The sequence below is a fragment of the Microtus pennsylvanicus genome, chromosome 4 (genome assembly GCF_037038515.1).
Source record: "Microtus pennsylvanicus isolate mMicPen1 chromosome 4, mMicPen1.hap1, whole genome shotgun sequence".
In the NCBI taxonomy this organism is placed as follows: Eukaryota; Metazoa; Chordata; class Mammalia; order Rodentia; family Cricetidae; genus Microtus; species Microtus pennsylvanicus.
The window spans coordinates 45,989,502-46,009,346 of record NC_134582.1 but is presented as its reverse complement, the minus strand read 5'-3'; the positions used below and the strand labels follow the sequence as shown (position 1 = coordinate 46,009,346).

The 19,845-nt window shown below is 48.2% G+C and overlaps 1 protein-coding gene across 5 annotated transcripts; it reads left to right on the top strand.

Annotated features, from left to right (window-relative positions):
- The first annotated feature begins 5,845 nt into the window (after positions 1–5,845).
- Slc4a9 (solute carrier family 4 member 9) lies at positions 5,846–19,121 on the top strand. Of its 5 annotated transcripts, none has more exons than XM_075970864.1 (21): positions 5,846–6,063; positions 6,310–6,470; positions 6,833–6,946; positions 7,292–7,341; positions 7,474–7,631; positions 7,850–7,937; positions 8,636–8,790; positions 9,020–9,136; positions 9,300–9,474; positions 9,623–9,756; positions 9,871–10,133; positions 11,087–11,139; positions 11,337–11,525; positions 11,652–11,765; positions 13,082–13,243; positions 13,341–13,417; positions 14,686–14,758; positions 17,171–17,239; positions 17,467–17,640; positions 18,551–18,706; positions 19,068–19,121. In XM_075970864.1, the coding sequence occupies exons 1-21, from the start codon at positions 5,846–5,848 to the stop codon at positions 19,119–19,121; spliced, it is 2,754 nt and encodes a 917-aa protein (XP_075826979.1). The 5 variants fall into 5 exon arrangements, with proteins under 5 accessions (XP_075826979.1, XP_075826977.1, XP_075826976.1 ...); XM_075970862.1 differs by having other exon boundaries at positions 13,341–13,519; XM_075970861.1 differs by having other exon boundaries at positions 11,087–11,142; positions 13,341–13,519.
- The last annotated feature ends 724 nt before the right edge of the window (positions 19,122–19,845 follow it).

Sequence of the window (19,845 nt, the reverse complement as noted above, 5' to 3'; positions counted from 1 at the left end):
GCATAGCTAAGGATTGTGCCCAGCCAGGTGGTGATACACAGCTGTCCTGTAATCCCAGCACATGGAAGGGGAAGACAGACAGATCTCTGTTGAGTTCAAAGCAAGCCTCTTCCACGCAGTGAATTCCAGGCCACGCAAGACTACATAGTGAAACCTGTCTAAATAAACAAACAAAAAACAAAACAAAAAAACGAGAGGCCTCGGCCCTAAATGGAATGTTTAGAGCATATTCCTCCCTCAAGGCTCAGGGACCTGCACAGAAAAGGGGGCAAAAGTATCTGTAAGAGTCAGAGCTGGTAATGACTTCAGGCAGCCGTGTTTTCCAGACATAATAGGGCAGATGCCTATATGAACTCAGTGATTGTGACACAACACACAAAACCTGTACAATTTCAAGCCAGAAAAAAAGTCCCAGCATGGAGGGAGAAGGTGGACACCAAATCTTACCCCTAGCTTAGGAGTCACTGGTGATTGGTTTTGAGGAAGGGAAAGTCAGTTTTCTTCAGTGGTGTGACACCGGGCATGTCAGGACAGACCCCATGCCCAGAGGAATCGGTCAACACAAATGGACTTGATGAGTTCAAAGACAGAGAAACAGAACAAGAAGTTGGGTGATAGGGAGGAGTTGGGGGTGGGGGAGGAGAGTCAATGTGATCAAAACAACTGCATGAAATTTTCAAAGAATTCATTTAAAAATTACCAAAAACCATAAAAACAAACAGAGAAATAAAACGAAACACCAAAAAGAAGGGGCTGGAGAGATGGCTGCTCTTCCAGAGGACCTGGTTTCAATTCCCAGATCTCACGTAGCTGCCCCAATTGTATAATTCCAGTACCAGGGGATCTAACACCATCTTCTGGCTTTTAAGGGCACTGCACGCACATAGCAGACATACGAGTAGGGGGCACTCATAAAATAAATCTTAAAATACATAAAATGGAAAACAAATAAATCACTGTACATTTCATGCTTCTTTTGAGCTGCCTTGCTGGGTTCCTCCTGGCTGAAAACCTGACTACTTGAGCTTAAACCTATTTCAAATTTATATAAAATATAGAGGTTTTCCTCGAGCTTTTCCTAGAAGGAAGTTAGAATGGAATGCTTGTTTTGGTGATACCTGCATCGGTCAGTATTTATAGCTGTCATATTCCTGGTAAGCCTGTGTGTGTGTGTATGTGTGTGTGTGTATATGTATATATATATATATATATATGTATGTATGTATGTATATATGTATATATATATATTTCTAGACTGAGGATTTACATATTGAATGATTTTGTTTTGAGATCAGGTGTATCCTGCTATGATGTCCAGGCTGACCTTGAACTTCTGGGCTCAAGCACTCCTTCTGCCTCTACTTCTGAGTATCTGGAACTTAAGTTGTTCCATTGTGCCTGCCTCCCGGTATTGATTTCATTTGAAGACTAAGTGTGCACGTAGGTTATTGCCTTCGAACATCACTTCAGGATAGTAATGGAGTTGTGTGAACAGCAGATGTTATAAAAATGAAGGGTAAAAAAGTAACTTTCTTTTTTTCTTTTTCTTTTCTTTTTCCTTTTTCTTTTTTTTTTTTTTTTTTGAGAAAGGGTCACATGTTTCATAAGCTCATAAGCTGGCCACTGAGAACAATTCTGAACTAATTCCTGCTTCCCTCTCCCAAGAGCTGGAATCACAGGCATCCACCACATCCTGTTTATTCAATGGTAAGAACTGAACCCCAGGCTTCACACATGCTAGGAAAATATTCTACAAACTAATCTACATCCCAGTCCAGATTTTGAAGGAGTTAAAAACTACTGACAAAAAAGACATGCATGAGTGTCAGTGAGATGGTTCGGTGGGGAAGGATGCTCGCCACTCAGCCTGAGGAGCTGAGTCCAGTCCCTGAGATGCACAGGCAGCAGAGATCAGAATTCTTATAGTTGTTCTCCAACTACACACACATTCTCTCTCTCTCTCTCTCTCTCTCTCTCTCTCTCTCTCTCTCTCTCTCTCTCTCTCTCTCTCTCTCTCCACACCTTTTGTTAAAGTGTTGTTCTAAGTACAATTATTGATGAGATCTCTTGTACAGATTCTTGCAGAGTGGGTTTAGCTGTCACGACTACTAGGTATAGACAATTCCTGTTTTGGTTTGTGTGTTGTTTGTTGTCATTTGGTTTGTTGTTTGTTTAGTTGCTTTCTCTTGTTTGTTTTCAAGAGAGGATTTCTCTGTGTAGCCCTGGCTGTCCTGGAGTTCACTCTGTAGACCATCTGGCCTCAAACTCAGAGATCTGCTTGCCTCTGCCTTATGAGTGCTGGGATTAAAGTTGTGCACCACCACTGACCAGCTATTTGGTGGTTTTTTGATATAAAGTCTCACTGTGTAGTCCTGGCTGTCCTGGAGCTCTCTGTGTAGACCAGGCTGGTCTCAAAATCTCAGAGGCAGAGATCCACCTGCCTCTGCCTCCAGAGAGCTGGGATAAATGTCTGTGCCACCACATCAGGCTCTGTTTTGTTCAGCAAGGATCTCTTTACCACTTACCTTCATCTGGGGAGTGGGCGGGCACAGTCATCCCATATGCTACTGCAGGAAGATTTGAATCTTGGGAATTATCTACCCAACCAACCATCTTTGTGTCTATGAAATAAAGCTGAGACTCATAGACAAGGCCCTTCATCAAGGTCTCCCTGAAGTCTATGATGTCATCGGGATGAGAACCAGGTCATTGAACTCCGGGATGCACATTCAGGGCTGTTCCTACACACAGCATTCCTGGCCCTGTCTAGGATACCAGAGGCCTCCAAGCTGACCTGGCTTCCTAGGCAGCTCCTTCTCCAATCATCCCATCTCTGAGCACTCAGGTTCAGAGGTTGAAATGAAGCGTGGAGAGGAGTGTGGTGGTCCCAGTGTTTATAAGGAACTCTCGGTGTTGGGCCAGAGATAGGCAAGGACAGACTTTCCTGAACTTTGGCAGAATTTATGGTGGCTAGTGTTTATGTGGGTTTGGGGTTATTCATGCCAAACCCATGATTCTATCCCCTCAAGCTTTCTTGAGTCACTTGCCCCCTAAGGTTGGGACACATTCTTGAAGGAATGGTCACAGGGGTTCCCCTACCCTTTCAGCCCCTAGGCCAGTTTCGGCTCCTCTGGGGACTGAAACCACCTCAGTGATTTCATGACTCCTTCCTCTGCCTTGGACCAACCTCCTGAAGCATTGGGGAGGTTGGAGGATGGAGACTGAATCCCATTTCCCGCGAGGGCTTAGATTCTCAGTCAAACGAACCTGAGAGGCACCTCCACCCTCCGCATGCCACCCCTCGGGGCCAGTCTGCATTGGGCCAGGACTAGGCAGAGATTCATATACTTCTCCCTGCCATCTTGCCGTTTCCAAGCCTTGACAGAAAAACAAAAACATAACCGCTCGGCCTTAGGGAGCGGCTCCTGCGATTCAGGCCATGGGGAGCAGCGCCCTCGTGTGGCTCCCAGAAGAAGCGCGATTCTTGACCCAACCCTTTCCTTTCTATGCGGTCATCGGACAAATATTTATTGAGAGACACTATGTGCCAGGCTGCCCAAGGCTCAGGGCCAAGTCAAGTAAGATACCGCTTCATGGGCTGTACAGCTGTATGCGAGTGTGTGTGGAGAGGCAGGCAATAAACCACAAACAATAAACAAGGTTACTAGTAGTGATAACTGCTAAGTAAGAGAAACAAAACAGAAATATCATAGAATGACTCCAGAGGGAAGGTTCCTTGAATAAGTAATATTTGAGATGAGACCTACGTGCAAGGATCCAGACATGTGAAGACCCAGGGAGAAAACATTCCTAGTAAAGAACGGCAAAGTCTTTTGGGCAGAACCAGACTTTTCATTACCCAGAAAAGGGGCTGGAGGCTGGAGGGGAGGAGGGTAGAAAGAAGGCGGCAAAAGAAGGATGGAGATGTATTCAGGAGGGTGGGTTGGTGCTGTCACCAGCAGCAGCAAGAGATGCAACTTAATACTGCTGCCTAGGCAGCCTGAAGCCTTCCCCTCAGGCACTCAGGACTTCAGGGAGAGTGTGTGCTGATCTCTTCCTTTTTCTTATTCACAGAACTTCATCTTGGAGGAGAAGACATTTTTAAAGATACATTATGTAGCCAGCAGTGGTGGTGCACGCCTTTAATTCCAGCACTCGGGAGGCAGAGGCAGACGGATTTCTGTAAGTTTGAGGCCAGCCTGGTCTACAGAGAGAGTTCCAGAACAACGAGGGTTACACAGAGAAACCTTGCATAAATAACCAAAACCAAAATTTTAAAAAAGGTACATTATGTAGGCCTGCAGCTGGAGAAAGGAGTGACCTTACTTATATATAAATCGGAAGGGGTTGAACTCGAGGCTCAGCTCATTAATGTGTGTGTGTGTGTGTGTGTGTGTGTGTGTGTGTGTGTGTGTGTTTGTCCTCATGTAGTGCTCCAGCCTCCCAAGCAACTGGGATTACAGGCCTGTACCATAGGTCCAGGTTAGAAAGACTGGAGGGGCAGTAGGGGGGTCTTGGGTTGGGGGTATTTTGCTATATATTTCTGTTCATCATCTGTGTGCCTTTTACCTGAGAAGACCAGAAGAGAGTGTGTCATATTCCATGGAGCTGGAGTTACTGACTGTTGTAAGCTGTCATGTGGGTGTTGGGAATCAAACCCGGGTCCTCTGGAAGAGCAGCAAATGTTCTTAACCAATGAGTCATCTCTCTAGCCCTAAAAATATTTTTAAAAGAATCCTTAGCTTGGGGTGGTGGCACATGCCTTTAAGGCCAGCAGTTAGGGGGCAGAGGCAGACAGATCTCTGAGAGTCCAAGAAGACCAACTCAGTCTCTGTAACAAATTCAGTCTTTGTAACAAATTCCAGGCCAGCCAGGGATAAACAGTGAGACTCTGTCTCAAAGAAAGAAGAAAGAAAGAAAGAAAGAAAGAAAGAAAGAAAGAAAGAAAGGAAGAAAGAAAGAAAGGAAATCCTGCTGCTCGGAAGATGGACCTTGGGAAGTGAGAGAGAGCCAAAGCCAAAGAGATTATTGCGAAAGGCTAGTGGGCTACCGAAATAATTCAGGTGCGAGATGGTAGTGGCTTGGATCATAGCGGCAGTGCTGGAGCTGGGAAATGTGGTTGGACTCTGGGTACATTTGGAAGGTAGAAGCAATAGAATTTGATTAAGGACCACACTGGTTTTTTTTTTGTAACTTTGGTTCCAGGAACTCATACACACATACACACCCCTCTACCTCCTTCAGCGAGGGTCTGAGTTAAAGGGGCACATATCTAAATTGGGTTTCCAGACATTGGATAAAAGAATTTAAGACACAGGCATTGTGTTCTCCATGACCTGTCTCCACTTTCCAAAGTCAGCCCACTTAAGAGCCCTCTATCTTTGTCTGACTTGCCCTGTCTAGATTCCACAAACCTAGTTATTCATTAGTTCCTTCTTTGACCAAATGTGTGTCTGTGGCCCCTGTGCTATATTGTTGACACCTAAACAGTCCTGGATTTGTAGTGTCAATATTTGATACAGGATGGCCAGGGGCAACAGAACCTGGGCTGGGGATCAGTTACTCCTATTTATTTATAAAAAATACAGTGAGGTCAGACCTGATGTACACACACAGGTGGGGCGTTTCTGAAAGGTCTGGGAATGGCTAGGTCAGTCTTACAAACACTTAGGCCAGCAGGGGTCAGAAAACAAGCAGAGGAGGAGATGGCTGGTATTTTCTGGAGCCAACAGGATTGGCTTTGCTTGTGCTGTGCTGTGGTAAGGGGTGCAGTATAAATGGGCCAGCCAGAGGGCCCCAGCACAGCACAGCACAGAGTTCAAGGTTTTGTGCAAGCCTCCTCAAGATGAAGCTGCCAGGGCAAGAGGAATTTGAACATTCCAGTGCTCATGAAAATGTTCTTGCTGAGGAACTGGACAGTGGCCTTGGCCCTGGTCCCAGCCTTGGTGGTCCCTCAGACACAGACAATGGGGAATCGGGGGTATCCAAGGATCCTCTGCTCTTCATTCAACTAAACGAGCTGTTGGGCTGGCCCCAGGTGCTGGAGTGGAGGGAGACAGGCAGGTGAGTGGAACCTGGCTAGTTCTACAGCATCCTTCCCACCGCAAAGTAGGATGTTCTCCTCGTATTCTTTCCACGAGATTCCTCTACAACATGGTTCTGAGTTCTCTGAGACCCAGTGAAGGGTGACTGACTGCTCAGGGAGAGAGACCGTCTGCACAACTGGGTCAAAGGCAGCCACACTGCCCTGCCTGTGTCCTAGACATGGGAGGGAGTCTACCAGCAACACTGGCTCTCCCTTTATCACAGGTGGATGCTGTTTGAAGAAAAGCTAGAAGTAGATGCGGGCCGGTGGAGTGCCCCCCATGTGCCTACCCTGGCACTACCCAGCCTCCAGAACCTTCGAAGCCTCTTGGCTGAGGGTATTGTACTGCTGGACTGCCAAGCTCAGAGCCTCCTGGAGCTTGTGGGTAGGCTTGGGAGACATTCCATTCCCTGGGAATTTCCCCCCAAATCTTAGAATCTTCCAGAGCCTATCCCACCCCATCCTACCCTAGGGACTGCTGTTTCTATCACAGAGATAGTGATGGAAAAGCAGTGGAGGTCTCAGCACTTGGCAGGCAGAAGACAGGAGGACCACTGAGAATTGGGCAGCCCAGTTTATGTAGTGAGACTTTGTCTCAAAACAATGTGGGAGGGGGCGGTTCAGCAGCCTTTGCTTTTCCTGAGACTCTAGAAGGAAAGACTCAAGGAATGAGAAGCAGGGAAGGGAACCAGGGGTGGGATAGAGAGCTCTCGGGTGGGGGTTTGAACTTCATGCCTGTTTCTGCAGAACAAGTGATCAGTGGAGAGTCACTGAGCCCGGAACTGAGAGGACAGCTCCAAGCCTTGCTGCTGCAGAGACCCCAGCACCACATTCAGACCGCAGGCATCAGGCCCTGCAGAGGTGAGAGGTGCCTCTTTGGGCCTAGGATCAAGACTCTGGGATAGGAGGAGCCCAGGTATCATCTATGTTTCTTGAGCCAGGAGTGGCCTCGGCTTGGCTCATTCCTCAGGCCAAGATTCATGGGCAAAAGGAAACCAGGTAATGGTGAAGGCGGAAGAGTAGGAGTACTAGAGCCATACCAGTCAGGGCTCTCCAAAGGGGTATCCGTGGCAGCTACTGTGCCGGGAGCTTTGAATGCACTATCTTCTGATGACAGTTACTAGGAAGGCTTGTATTACAGGTATCCCCGAGTAGGCCTGCCCCTAAGGCTTGTGCTCCTAACCACCATGCATTCCTGCTTTGCAGGGCCCAATGCTTTCAGAAATGCTTCTTTTGATGAGGACACACCCATGAAGGTTTGTGGCCCTTCCTTGGGCAAGGCTGGGAGGGAGATCAGGATTTAAGAGATCCACGCTCCACCAGGCTCCTTAGTTGAGTTTCTGCCAGCGTTTCCCTCCCTAAATGATCTCTCACACTCTGCCATCCAGCTCCAGAACCCCTTGAAACAGAAGCTGCCTCCAGGAGCAGAGGCAGCAGCAGTGCTGGCAGGAGAGCTGGGCTTCCTGGCTCAGCCACTAGGGGCCTTCGTGAGACTGCGGAATCCAGTGGTGCTGGAACCTCTTACAGAGGTGATCCTGCCTAGCAGGTGAGGTGACAGACTCAGGGCTCCTGGGCACAGAAGGAGGGTGGGGTCTTTGGATCCAGCTCCCCAAGAGTGTCTAGGAAATGCTACCCAGGGGTCATTCTGCAGGGCTGGTGTGCACTAGAGCAGGTAGGGAAATCAGAGCTAAGTGTCAGAGGCTGTTCTTAGCAGGCAGTGCTGCCCCATGAGAAAGCAGCTTGGAGGCCCCTTTCCTTCTTCAGGTTTTTCTGTCTCCTTCTGGGTCCTCCTACCCTGGGAAGGAGCTACCATGAGATGGGTCGGGCAGCAGCTGTCCTCCTCAGTGACCCGGTGAGTGGAGCAGGTGTTCCTCTGTGTGCATATCTCTGTGTGTGGAGCATATGTATAGACTCTAATCAGAAATAACAGTGAGACCGGGCGGTGGTAGAATCCCAGCACTCGGGAGGCAGAGGCAGGCGGATCTCTGAGAGCTCGAGGCCAGCTTGATCTACAGAGTTAGTGCCAGGGCAGGCTCCAAAGCTACATAGAGAAACCCTGTCGGGGCTGGAGAGATGGCTCAGTGGTTAAGAGCATTGCCTGTTCTTCCAAAGGTCCTGAGTTCAATTCCCAGCAACCACATGGTGGCTCACAACCATCTGTAAAGAGGTCTGGTGCCTTCTTCTGGCCTGCAGACATGCACACAGACAGAATATTGTATGCATAATAAATAAATAAATTAAAAAAAGAGAAACCCTGTCTCCAAAAAACAAAACAAAAACAAAAACAAAAAGGCAAGAAAGAAAAGAATTAACAGTAAGGCAGAGTGTGGCTTTGTGTTTTGTAACATGGGGGCTGACCTTTCCATAGCTACCAATGTAGCCGCATTACAATAGGCACAGAATGAATGAATGAACAAATGTATGCACTTGTGGGTGAATTATGAATTTCTCTGCTTGTAGCTTGTGTGTGGTTTTGAGAAAATACAAGTGCAAACACATGTAAGAGTCCAAACAATGCATTTACTGTCCACCCTGTGACCTTAAATGCAGCAATTCCAGTGGTCAGTTCGTCGGGCAAACAATCTTCATGACCTTCTGGCAGCCCTGGATGCCTTTCTACAGGAGGTGACAACTCTACCCCCAGGTCGGTGGGACCGGACAGCCCGGATTCCCCCGCCCAAATGCCTACCCTCTCAGCACAAAAGGTACCTGGGGTCCTAATTCCACACAGACCTTTCCCTTGGTTATGGGTCTACCGCGCTCCCCAGCTAAGTTTGGATTTCAGACAGTGAGACTGTGACCTGCATCTAACTTCTCCTGGACAATCTGAGGGCGCCCTTAGTAGCCTCCAGGGGGCGGGGCGTCACGTACTCTGAAGTCAAATCTCACGTTGACGGGAGATGTCAGGGCATCTGGGGTTCTCTTTCTGCCCAGACCCCTCTCAGAACTGCAGGAAGTCACCGGCCTCTCCCGTGGGAGTGCGGCGCAGGCAAGGGACAGGCACCACCATGGCCAGCATGCACCCAGCCCGGAGTTACAAAGGACGGGCAGGTGAGGAAAGCTGTGTGGGAACAAGGGGTGGGATCCTATGGAAGAGTAACAGGGGCATCGAAATGTGCAGGCAATGTGGGAGGGGCTCTCCTGGATACAGAGAAAAGCAGGATGCAGGTGCGGGGTGTGGAAATCTGGATCACTGACGACCCACGGGTGGGAGGCTGTTTGGGGGTCTTGTCCAGGACGTGCGCCGGAAGGCATGCTGGTACCCCAGCGATTTCTTGGACGCCCTACACCCCCAGTGTTTCTCGGCTGTGCTCTACATTTACCTGGCCACAGTAACGAACGCCATCACTTTTGGGGGTCTGCTGGGAGATGCCACTGAAGGTGCCCAGGTGCGTGGGTTTGTATGATGGGTTTGGCATAAACTCCGATGTCCTACCTGTCTGACCTCTTGGGACTGAGTGGTGCTGGGACCCCACAGGACCTTGGGCTCCTGTGTTGGGATGCCAGAGTCCTATGAAGAGCTATGTCTACTTCCAGGGAGTGCTGGAGAGTTTCCTGGGCACAGCGGTGGCTGGAGCTGCCTTCTGCCTGATGGCAGGCCAGCCCCTCACCATCCTTAGCAGCACGGGGCCAGTGCTGGTGTTTGAGCGCCTGCTCTTTTCTTTTAGCAGGTAGGAGACCTCTCTCACCTTTCTAGCCCGTTGGTGGGTGAAGAGAGGGTGAGGGCTTTCTCTGCCCTGGGTTAAGTGGGGAACAGTCAGCCCTGACTGTCCTCACTCCCACAGAGATCACAGCCTGGACTACCTGCCCTTCCGCCTATGGGTGGGCATCTGGGTGGCCACGTTTTGCCTGGTGCTGGTGGCTACAGAGGCCAGCTTGCTGGTGCGCTACTTCACCCGATTCACAGAGGAAGGATTCTGTGCTCTTATCAGCCTCATCTTCATTTATGATGCTGTGGGGAAAATGCTGAACTTGATCCGTGCCTATCCAATCCAAAGGCCAGGATCTCCTGCCCAGGGTTGCTTCTGTCAATTCCCAGGCCCAGGAGGTGAGGGAAATTGGTACCTTGGCCAGGTGAGGAAAGAGGTGGGAAATGGACTAAGTTCAGGAAAAGGCTGAGTACTTATCCAATAGCCAGAAGTTTCCTTTCTGGTTCAGGATCAGTTACAAAATAAATCTAGGGAAATCCCAGGACTGTCTTTATTTCTGACAGCCCTGACATGGGCTTTTGGGCTTCCTAAGAGGGAAGTCTTCAGACATACCCATCTAAGAATGGCAGCACTGGATGGGGACTGGTTCCACCAGAGGAGCAGAGCTAAATACACCAACCAGGTAGTCACTCTTGAGAGAAGAGAGGAAAGGGTGGGACCAGGCATGCCTGTCTCACTTCCTAAAGTCACCACTCAAATAAATCACATTCTGAGTGAAAGCAGATAACTAGGGGAGGGTTTGGGGCGTCACACTTGCATAGATCCCTCCAAATGGAAGGTAGCATCAGGAATGGGGGAAGATGTCCTTTGTGGGGAAGGTCTCCAGGGTGAGACAAGGTCTCACGTAGCCTAGTATAGTCTCCAACTATGTAAGCAATGATGACCTTGAACCCCAATCCTCCTGCCTCCATCTTCCACTGCTGAGAGTATAAGGGCGGGCCATCAACTATCTAGCTAAAAATGTATCTAATCTGTATCTGATTCTACTAGTCCTGAATGAGACCACTTCTCGCTCCGGTACACACAGATCTGAGAGCTCATGCATTTGGTCAATGTTTGATGAGCAAGTGCTGTGGCTCAGTTTTGTGCTCAGCACCAGAGGCCCAGATGGTAGGGAATCCGGGGGTGTGAGTGTACGGAGTAGCAGCTTGAGAACACTCTTAAGTGCAACAGAATCAGCAGAATGGTCAGAATCAAGAACTTTCTAGTTCAGGTGGAAGGACAAATTAGAATCCTGTGGAGAAAAGTTTCTCAAGGAAAGAGGCTGACACTGCAATTCTCTGCTTCCCAGGAAATGCGTCAGAGTGGACAAGTACAAAGCACAAAGACACAGATGTCTTAAGTGTGGTGAGCGCCTACGCCTAGAAAGGTCTAAGAAAGAAAAAGAGTTAGAGCTCTTCAGCTCTTCCCACCTACAGAGGAAAGAAAGCTTCATTGGTTACTTGAATTTTGCCTATGCTCAATTCTGGGTTCCTGATGTCTCTGTGGGTTCCCCTTCCTCTGATGCCCACTGTCCAATACCTCCCCACTCCTCTCTGCAGCACCTAGGCCTGGTCAATGCATCCTTGCTGTCTCCACCTGAGTGCATCCGGCAAGGAGGCTACCCTCGTGGTCCCAGCTGTCACACGGTGCCAGACATTGCCTTCTTCTCTCTTCTCCTCTTCTTTACGTCCTTCCTTTGTGCCATGGCCCTCAAGCATGTAAAGAATAGCCGCCTCTTCCCCTCTGTGGTGAGTGCCATTTTCTCTTTCTGTGGGAAAGGTCTGGTTCTGGCCCTGGATCCTGTCTGCAAATGGGAAAGGTTAAAGAAGAAATGGGATGGCAGGCCCAGAGTAAACTGTCCACTGTATGGCCAGGTGCGCAAGGTGTTCAGCGACTTCTCCTCAGTCCTGGCCATCCTGCTAGGCTGCGGCCTTGATGCTTTTCTGGGCCTAGCCACACCGAAGCTCTTGGTGCCCACAGAATTCAAGGTGAGAGCTGGACAGAAGGAGGGGGATGGTGGGGCCAGCAACTTTGGAGTAATAAGATGCATAAATTCCATACTTCTCTTCCTCTGAGCTGTTTCCTTCATTCATGATAGACACAGTAAAAACGATGGTCACATAGTCGTTGAGTGATAAAATGAGGTATTTCAACAGACACATAAGGAATGAAGAATGCCATATACAGTTGCTATTATCATAGGGTAGGTGTTGGAGGATGGGATCTGAGCAGCCAGCTTAAGTTTGAATTCCATTTCTGCCTCTTCCGAGCTGGCTCTAAGCACCTTTGTTTGTTTGGAGACAGAGTCCCCTGTAGTTCAGATTGACCTCAAATTCCCTACACAGCTGAGGCTGGCCTTGAACTCTTGATCCTCCTTTTTTAAACCCTCTGTGCTGTGATTTCAGGCATGCATCACCATACTTCCTCTGAGAATTTTAGTCTATAAAAATGGGATAATTGATAGCTGTTCTCCTATAGGCTGTTTTGGATTTACATATCATAGTGTAGTTACTACAATGCTTGGCACAGATCACATACTCAGTAAATGCTGTTACGGCTTCTCCCTGCCATGGACATGGCCCTGCCCACTTCCACACACCCTGCTCTTCTTTACACTCCTCACTGCCAACTCTGATTCTGTAAAGCCGGAGCTCCTTCTGTAAGGCAGGATAGTGTACTGTACCAAACTTTGCCTCGACAATAGAAACCTTTCCCCCTAGATCCCACCAGGACAGGACAGCAAGGGGGTTCTCATGGGGGTAGTTTTAGGGTTTAGAACCCCAACCAATCACCTGGGCCCCCTCCCCACTACAGACGCTTATAATCAGAGCAGACGCAGACACACCTAACCCTGCCCCACCTCTGCCCCAGACCAAGGCAGGTCTGAACCTGAGCTGTCCCATTCTGGATTTGGGGGTGGGGTGTGAACATAAGGAGAAAGGCTGTGAATAAGAACAAAGCAGTGTGTGCAGGTTATATTCACCAACTCTTCTTCCAGAGAGAACCAAAGTCCAGAGCCCTTGGCTCCATTCAGATTAGCCCCTTCTTTCTGTTCTCTTTTAAGGTGCTAGGATACATGGAAGGAGGTGTGTGTGTGTGTGTGTGTGTGTGTGTGTGTGTGTGAGAGAGAGAGAGAGAGAGAGAGAGAGAGAGAGAGAGAGAGAGAGAGAGAGAGAGAGAGTGCTCCCACCGAGAATTTAAGGTCTCGGAGCAGGAGGAGGTGGAGTGTCAAGGAGGGAGTAGGGTGTGCAGGTGAGGTGTTCTCGGAGACATTTTCCAACCTGTCCATGGAATGTCCCCTCAGCCTACACTCCCTGGGCGTGGTTGGCTGGTGTCTCCTTTTGGAGCTAACCCCTGGTGGCTGAGTGTGGCAGCTGCCTTGCCTGCTCTGCTGCTGTCTATCCTTATCTTCATGGACCAGCAAATCACAGCCGTTATCCTCAACCGTGCAGAATACAGACTGCAGGTAAGGCTGCCAGGTCAGGTCCTAGACAAGAGAAAGAAACTCCAGAGTCAGGTACATACGGCACTTCTACCTTCCAATCAACCCCCTTTTCCTGCAGAAGGGAGCTGGCTTCCACCTGGACCTCTTCTGTGTAGCTGTTTTGATGCTGCTCACATCAGCACTTGGGCTGCCCTGGTACGTCTCAGCCACTGTCATCTCTCTGGCCCATATGGATAGTCTTCGGAGAGAGAGCAGAGCCTGTGTCCCTGGTGAAGCCCCTCACTTCCTGGGCATCAGGTAAAGAATAGAGTCAGTAGGCTGGAGTGAGAGGGGCGTGGCACATACGGGATATGTGAGTTATTTGGGCAGCTTGAGTTCTGAGTTTAAGCCGGTAAGAACTGTAGCAGGGAAAGTTGGTGCCTCTGAGATGGGTGAGGGGCCTCTAGAAGAGCATTATACAGGTGGTGGTGGCACACAACTTTAATCCAAACACTGGGAGGCAGAAGCAAGCAGATCTCTGTTTGAGGCAAGCCTGGTCTATAGAGTGAGTTCCAGGACAGTCAGAGCTACACAGAGAAATCCGGTCTTGAATAACCAAACCAAACCAAACCAAACAAAACCAAATCAACCAACCAACCAACCAACCAACCAACCAACCAAACAAACAAACAACAATCCCAGCCCCAGAAAGAAGAGCATTATACTCGTAAGGGTGAAGGTAGTCAGGGCTAAAGTGGAGGGTGAGGTGCCACCTAACAGTCCTCACTCAATGTAGAAGTGTACCACGGACACTGCGAAAGAATCCATGACAAAAACAATTGTGTAGCCATTGGAAACAGAGTCTACCTGAAATGCATGAAATTGACTAACTTCGTAAATTATGAAATGCAACTCTTTATGGCAGTGGAAACTGCTAATTTCCCACCACAATAAAAAACAAACTATGGAACTGGGGATGGAATTCAGTGGTGGTGCTCACCAAGTACATATGAGGCCCTAGCTCAATTCCTAGAACCACTAAAACAAACAAAAGACACAACGGGCTACTGAGGTGGTTCGGTGGGTAAAGGCACTTCCGGTCACACCCCATGACTTCCTGGGACCTGGGTGGTAAAAGAAAGAACTGAGTCTTGCGAGTTGTCCTCTGACCATCACATATACACCAAATAGGCACCTACTTACATAATGCATGCACATACACAGTATAAATAAGTCAAATGTAATAGAGCATTTTTTAAAAACCCAAACAAAACAGAACAATGAACCTGACAGATGAGAGGCCCAGCGCCCCATGCTGGAGTGCTTTGTCTTTCCTTTCAGTTCTGACAGCGGGCAGGGGGCCTTTGCCAGGTGACCTACAGAGGACTCCCTCCTCTCCTCTCTGGATGCCCGGTCTGCACTAGGCCTGGTTAAGGGGTCTAGCCTGGATCCTCCAGGAGCACACTTCTTCCTTCTCCCCACAGGGAGCAGAGGCTGACGGGTTTGGTGGTGTTCATCCTTACAGGCGTCTCCATCTTCCTGGCACCTGTGCTCAAGGTATGATTTTGGCCAGGATGAGGGCCAGTGCAGCAATAACAACAGAACTGACTCTGCTCGAATACTTCAGTGTTTTAGGAACTGCATTTTCTTCTCACATGGTTTCGATAATCTTCATGCTAACTAGCCCTGAGAGACACACATACTCTGCAAATGAGAAACCTGAAGGTTAAAGATGTAAAGTAACTTGTAACTGCCCACCAATTTCTCAGATTAAAAAACCCAGACTTCCAGAGCATGGTGGATTATACCTGTAATCTCAGAGCCAAGAGGTTGAGGCAGGAGGCTTGCTTCAACTTTGAGGCTAGTCTGCATATACAATAAATTGTAGAACAGCTTGGGCAATAGTGTGTCTCAAAAGAAACAAAAAAGTGGTGGTGGTGGAGGTGGTGGTGTGTGTGTGTGTCTGAGATGGCTCAATGAATAAAGGTATTAGCTAACAAGCCTGAAGGCCTGAATCTGATATTGGGCCTAGGTCTACAAGATGGAAGCAAAGAACTGATTCCAACATGTTCTTCTCTGTTCTCCATGCTTGTACACACACACACACACACACACACACACACACACACACACACAGAGAGAGAGAGAGAGAGAGAGAGAGAGAGAGAGAGAGAGAGAGAGAGAATGTAATAGCAATAACAACAAAAGAAACCAAAATAGACCAGGCACTTAGGTGGTAGAGGGTCAGGAGTTCAAGTTCAAGGCTAGTCTCACTTATATAGTAGGTTTGAGACCATCTTGGTCTACATGAGACCTTATCTAAAAAATTAAGATTTAAAAAATGTACCTAATTTCTTGGCCAGTAGGGTTTCTGTTCTGTGGAGTAGGACAGGGGGATGCCATCATCCCCAGAGTTCTAGAACTGTCCTTGTTCCAGTCTCCCAACAAGCTAAGACTATGTGTGTATTCATATCCCAGAGAAACTTCAAAGCAAAAAACCATTTGCTCTTTCTCAAGGCTTATGAAACTTGTGCTGGGTACCCCACTGTACTTGGTGCCTAAGAGAGGGGAGGAGAAGAACTAAAAAGGAATATGAAACCAAACTTTACCAGAAACTTCACACACACACACATACACACACCCTATATAATATAACTAGCTAGCTATAGAAGAAAAGGTAAACAAACTGAGTAGCAAAGTAGTCAAGGAGGGTGTGGAAATGTCAGACAAGAGTCACTGGCAGAAAGACAAGAGCCGGAGGTTAGGCAGGGCCAAGGTCATGGAGGCTGGGTAAGAGTACTGCAGTAAGTAGGAAAGCCAGATGGACTGGATTAACCACTTGCTAAGTAGGTTGACTCTCATAAATGGTATACCAGCCACTGTTCCAGGAACTGGAGGTGAGGTATACCGGGGCGATGACATGTCTCCATCCTCCTCGGAGTCTGGTGATAGAGGACAGATCTTTAAAAGTTAAAGCAATAGGATGACTTCAGATGATAACTCCTGTGAAAAAAATAAAAGTGGGTAAGGTGATTAAGAGCGCCAGGGCAGGCCTGGCAAGATGGTTCAGTGGGCAAAAGCATCTGCCATGCAAGACTGATGACTGGCCTGAGTGCAGTCCCTGGAAACCATGGTAGAAGGAGAAACCCACTCCCACAAGTTCATCTTTGACTTCCATACGCAAGCTGTCGAACACATATAGTAATAGCAGTAACTAAATCTTTTTAAATTTTACACAGTTCCAGGCCTACTTCAGGTTGAGTAGTCAGAGAAGACCTTTCCAGAGTGAAATGAGATGAAGCATGAGTGGATGTAAAGTCCAAGAGAGGAGAATTTGATTGATTGGTTGGTTGGTTGAGACAGGGTTTCACTGTGTAGCCCTGCCTATCCTGGAACTTGCTACATAGACCAAGGTAGCTTTGAATTTATATACATTTTCCTGCCTCTGCCTCCCAAGTGCTGGATCACAGGTGTGTCACCATGCCCGGGCATGAGTAACATTTTAGGAGGAAAGAATAGCAAAGGAAAAGGTCTTGAAAGGGTAAGGAGCAAACAGCAGCATATGAATGGAAAGTGGACAGTATATGGGAGCATGGAGAGCAGGGGGCGTGTGATGGTAAGACAAGAGGAACCTGGACATGGTGGTACAGTGTGATCCCAGCATTCAGGAGGTCAGGGCAGAAGGATGTAGAGTTGTAGGGCAGCAATACTGGATGGATTAAAAAGATTGGAGAGGCAGGAGAGGAGAGGTATGGGCAAGTGACTTCGTCTCTCTAGTTTCTCATCAGTAAGTGCAGACACTAATAACAATCTACCTCATGTGATTGGCATGAAAAGACTCAATGAATCAGGTATGTGGGATGTGAAAGAAAAAGAAAGGCCTGGCAGGCTCCAGTCTGAAGGCCTAAGGTGGGGCACCTGGGAGGCTGGAAGGTAAAAGCTCCTTTGCTATCTCTCTACTTCTACTAGTTCATCCCAATGCCTGTGCTCTACGGCATCTTCCTCTACATGGGGGTAGCAGCACTCAGCAGCATCCAGGTGAGCTCATTACAATCACCTAGCAACCTCACTCCTCCTCCCCACACTTGCCAATCTCACTCATGTCCATTATCCTCCTTCTCCTGGACATAGGCACTCTGCTCTCATGCTCCAGATGGAGAGGCCACGGGAACCTTCTTCCTTTCCCCTTGCAGGGCTTGTAGCTAACAGTGGCACCCTCCAAATTAACCCCATCATCCTGCCTTCTTTTCCTCTCATTCTCCCAGTTCATGAAGAGAGTGCAGCTATTGTTGATGCCAACAAAACATCAGCCAGACATGCTGCTCTTGCGGCATGTACCTCTGAGCAGAGTCCACCTGTTCACGGCCATCCAGCTTGCCTGCCTGGGTCTGCTTTGGATTATCAAGTCTACTCCTGCAGCCATTATCTTCCCACTTATGGTAACCTGGAGTTCTGAGAGACTCTGAGCTTGGAGGGTGGCTGAAAAAATACTCCTCTTACTTTCCCTGGCTCTTTCTGTTGGAAATTTTAAGACCAAGAAAATGGCTGGGGGATACTTATAGATTAACTAATCCTAGAACTCTTGATTCACCAACTTCCCTAACTAATTTGGTCTTGTCCACAACCCCCCGGCCCCGCAAATAACTGAGCTCCTGCAAGGGCAATGCTGACACTTGTTACTCAGTGAGGCACAGAAGAGGAAGTTAAGAGCCACAGGTCTTACAATAGGATCAGTCTGGTTACCATGTACCAGGTGTGTGACCTCAGGGGCGTCACTATCTCTTGGGGCTTCAGTTGCCTTTTATGTACAGTGGGAGTAAACTGCAAACTGGGTATAGAGGTTTTTGCTTGTAACACCCGGTACTTGGGTGGCTGAGGCTGATCAAAGTGAGATCCCGTCTTAAAAAAAAAAAACCAAAATGAAAGTGGATGTATGGTGAACACCTGTAATTCTCAGGAGGCAGAGGCAGGGGGATCACCACAAGTTCAAGGCCAGCCTAGTCTACATAGCAAGTTCCAAGCCAGTCAGAGCTACCAGAGCTGCATAGTGAGAACATGTGTCAAAAAAAGAAAAGAAAAGAAAAGAGAAGAGAAGAAAAAGCTGATGGTGGGCGAAGCACACTCGTGATCCCAACAGGAACCCTTGAGAGGTTGAGGATCAGGAGCTCAAGGCCAGCCTGAGCTACATAAAACTTTATCTCAAAAACAAAACACTATCAAACAAACAGAAAGGGTTTACTTCATAGAACTGTGTTATTATCTCACTCAGTGAAATAATAGGAAGCGTGACTGCTAGTCCCAGTGGCTGGCTGTTGCAGAGAGCCCTGGGGCTTGTTTCTGTTTCTGCAGTTACTGGGCCTCGTGGGAGTCAGAAAAGCTCTGGAGTGGGTCTTTTCACCACTGGAACTCCTCTGGCTGGATGAGCTCATGCCAGAGGAGGAGAAGAACATCCCTGAGAGTGGACTGGAGCCAGAGCACTTGTTCAGTAGAGACGGCAATGAAGATGTAAGCTCCAGGCCGAGTCTTTCTAAGAGAACGGGAAGGAGTCGAGAGACTGTTGTCAGAGCTGTCTCTAAAGTCTGGTATCTCATTCAGCCTGAAGACCTCAACACAGTCCTTCCCTTTGTCTCTGTAATAATACAGGCAGAATGAAGGGCTTAGGGAAATCTTCTCCATAGGCAGTTCTGGTTTATGAACCCATGGAGGTAAAGAGAGAAAGGCATACAGCTCTCTGAGCTATCTTCTCAACCCTGGTCTTTGTTTCGTTTTGAATGTGAATTCCTATCTAGTTCCTGAGCCCCTTATTTAGGCTTTTTTATTTTTCTTTTGGTCTGTTCCCAAACTATCTTTGAATTTTCCCCCACAGTCAGAATTGATGTATCAGCCAAAGACTCCAGAAATCAACATCTCTGTGAATTAGCTGGAATGTGGAGACCCCAGGAAACGGACACAGGTGAGGGTGTGGGACAAAGTGCTCCTGGTGTTGAGAGAGGAAGGTGTGGGATCAGACCTTGGAACCTCCTGTTTGCTGGATGGATATCCTTGCTTTCTACTCATATTCCGGTCCCTGGGGAACTCTGGAATTGTGGAGGAAGTAGAAGGAACTTCCCCAGAGGAAAGAATTCCCAGGGGCAGTACTGAATTTTTGCCAGTAGAGGGAGGTCAAGCTTATTTCAAACAGATCCCAGAGAGGAGGAACGACTGAGGTGCCCGGGACAGAAGACTGGGAGGGAGGAGGAAAGAATAAAGGCTATGCCTTTCTTTGCCCAGGAGCCTCCTCCCTGAGGGCTGGCAAGAACCATGTATCCTCCAGACAAGTGGAGGGTTCTCTAGTCCTTGCTCTCTAGCCTTTCATTTTATTTACCCATGTAGCACTTCTGATTTATATCAATATAGAATAGACAAAACAATCACAGCCCCTGATCTCAGGAAGCTTAAACTGGAGTGGGAGAGACAAAAACATGGACAACTTTTGTTGTTGTTGTTTTGTTTTTTCGACACAGGGTTTCTTTGTGTAGCATTGGAGCCTGTCCTAGAACTCACTCGTAGACCAGGCTGACCTTGAACTCACAGAGATTCATTGCCTCCGCCTCCAGAGTGCTGGGACTAAAGGTGCCACCACCGCCCGGCAGCATGGGCAACTT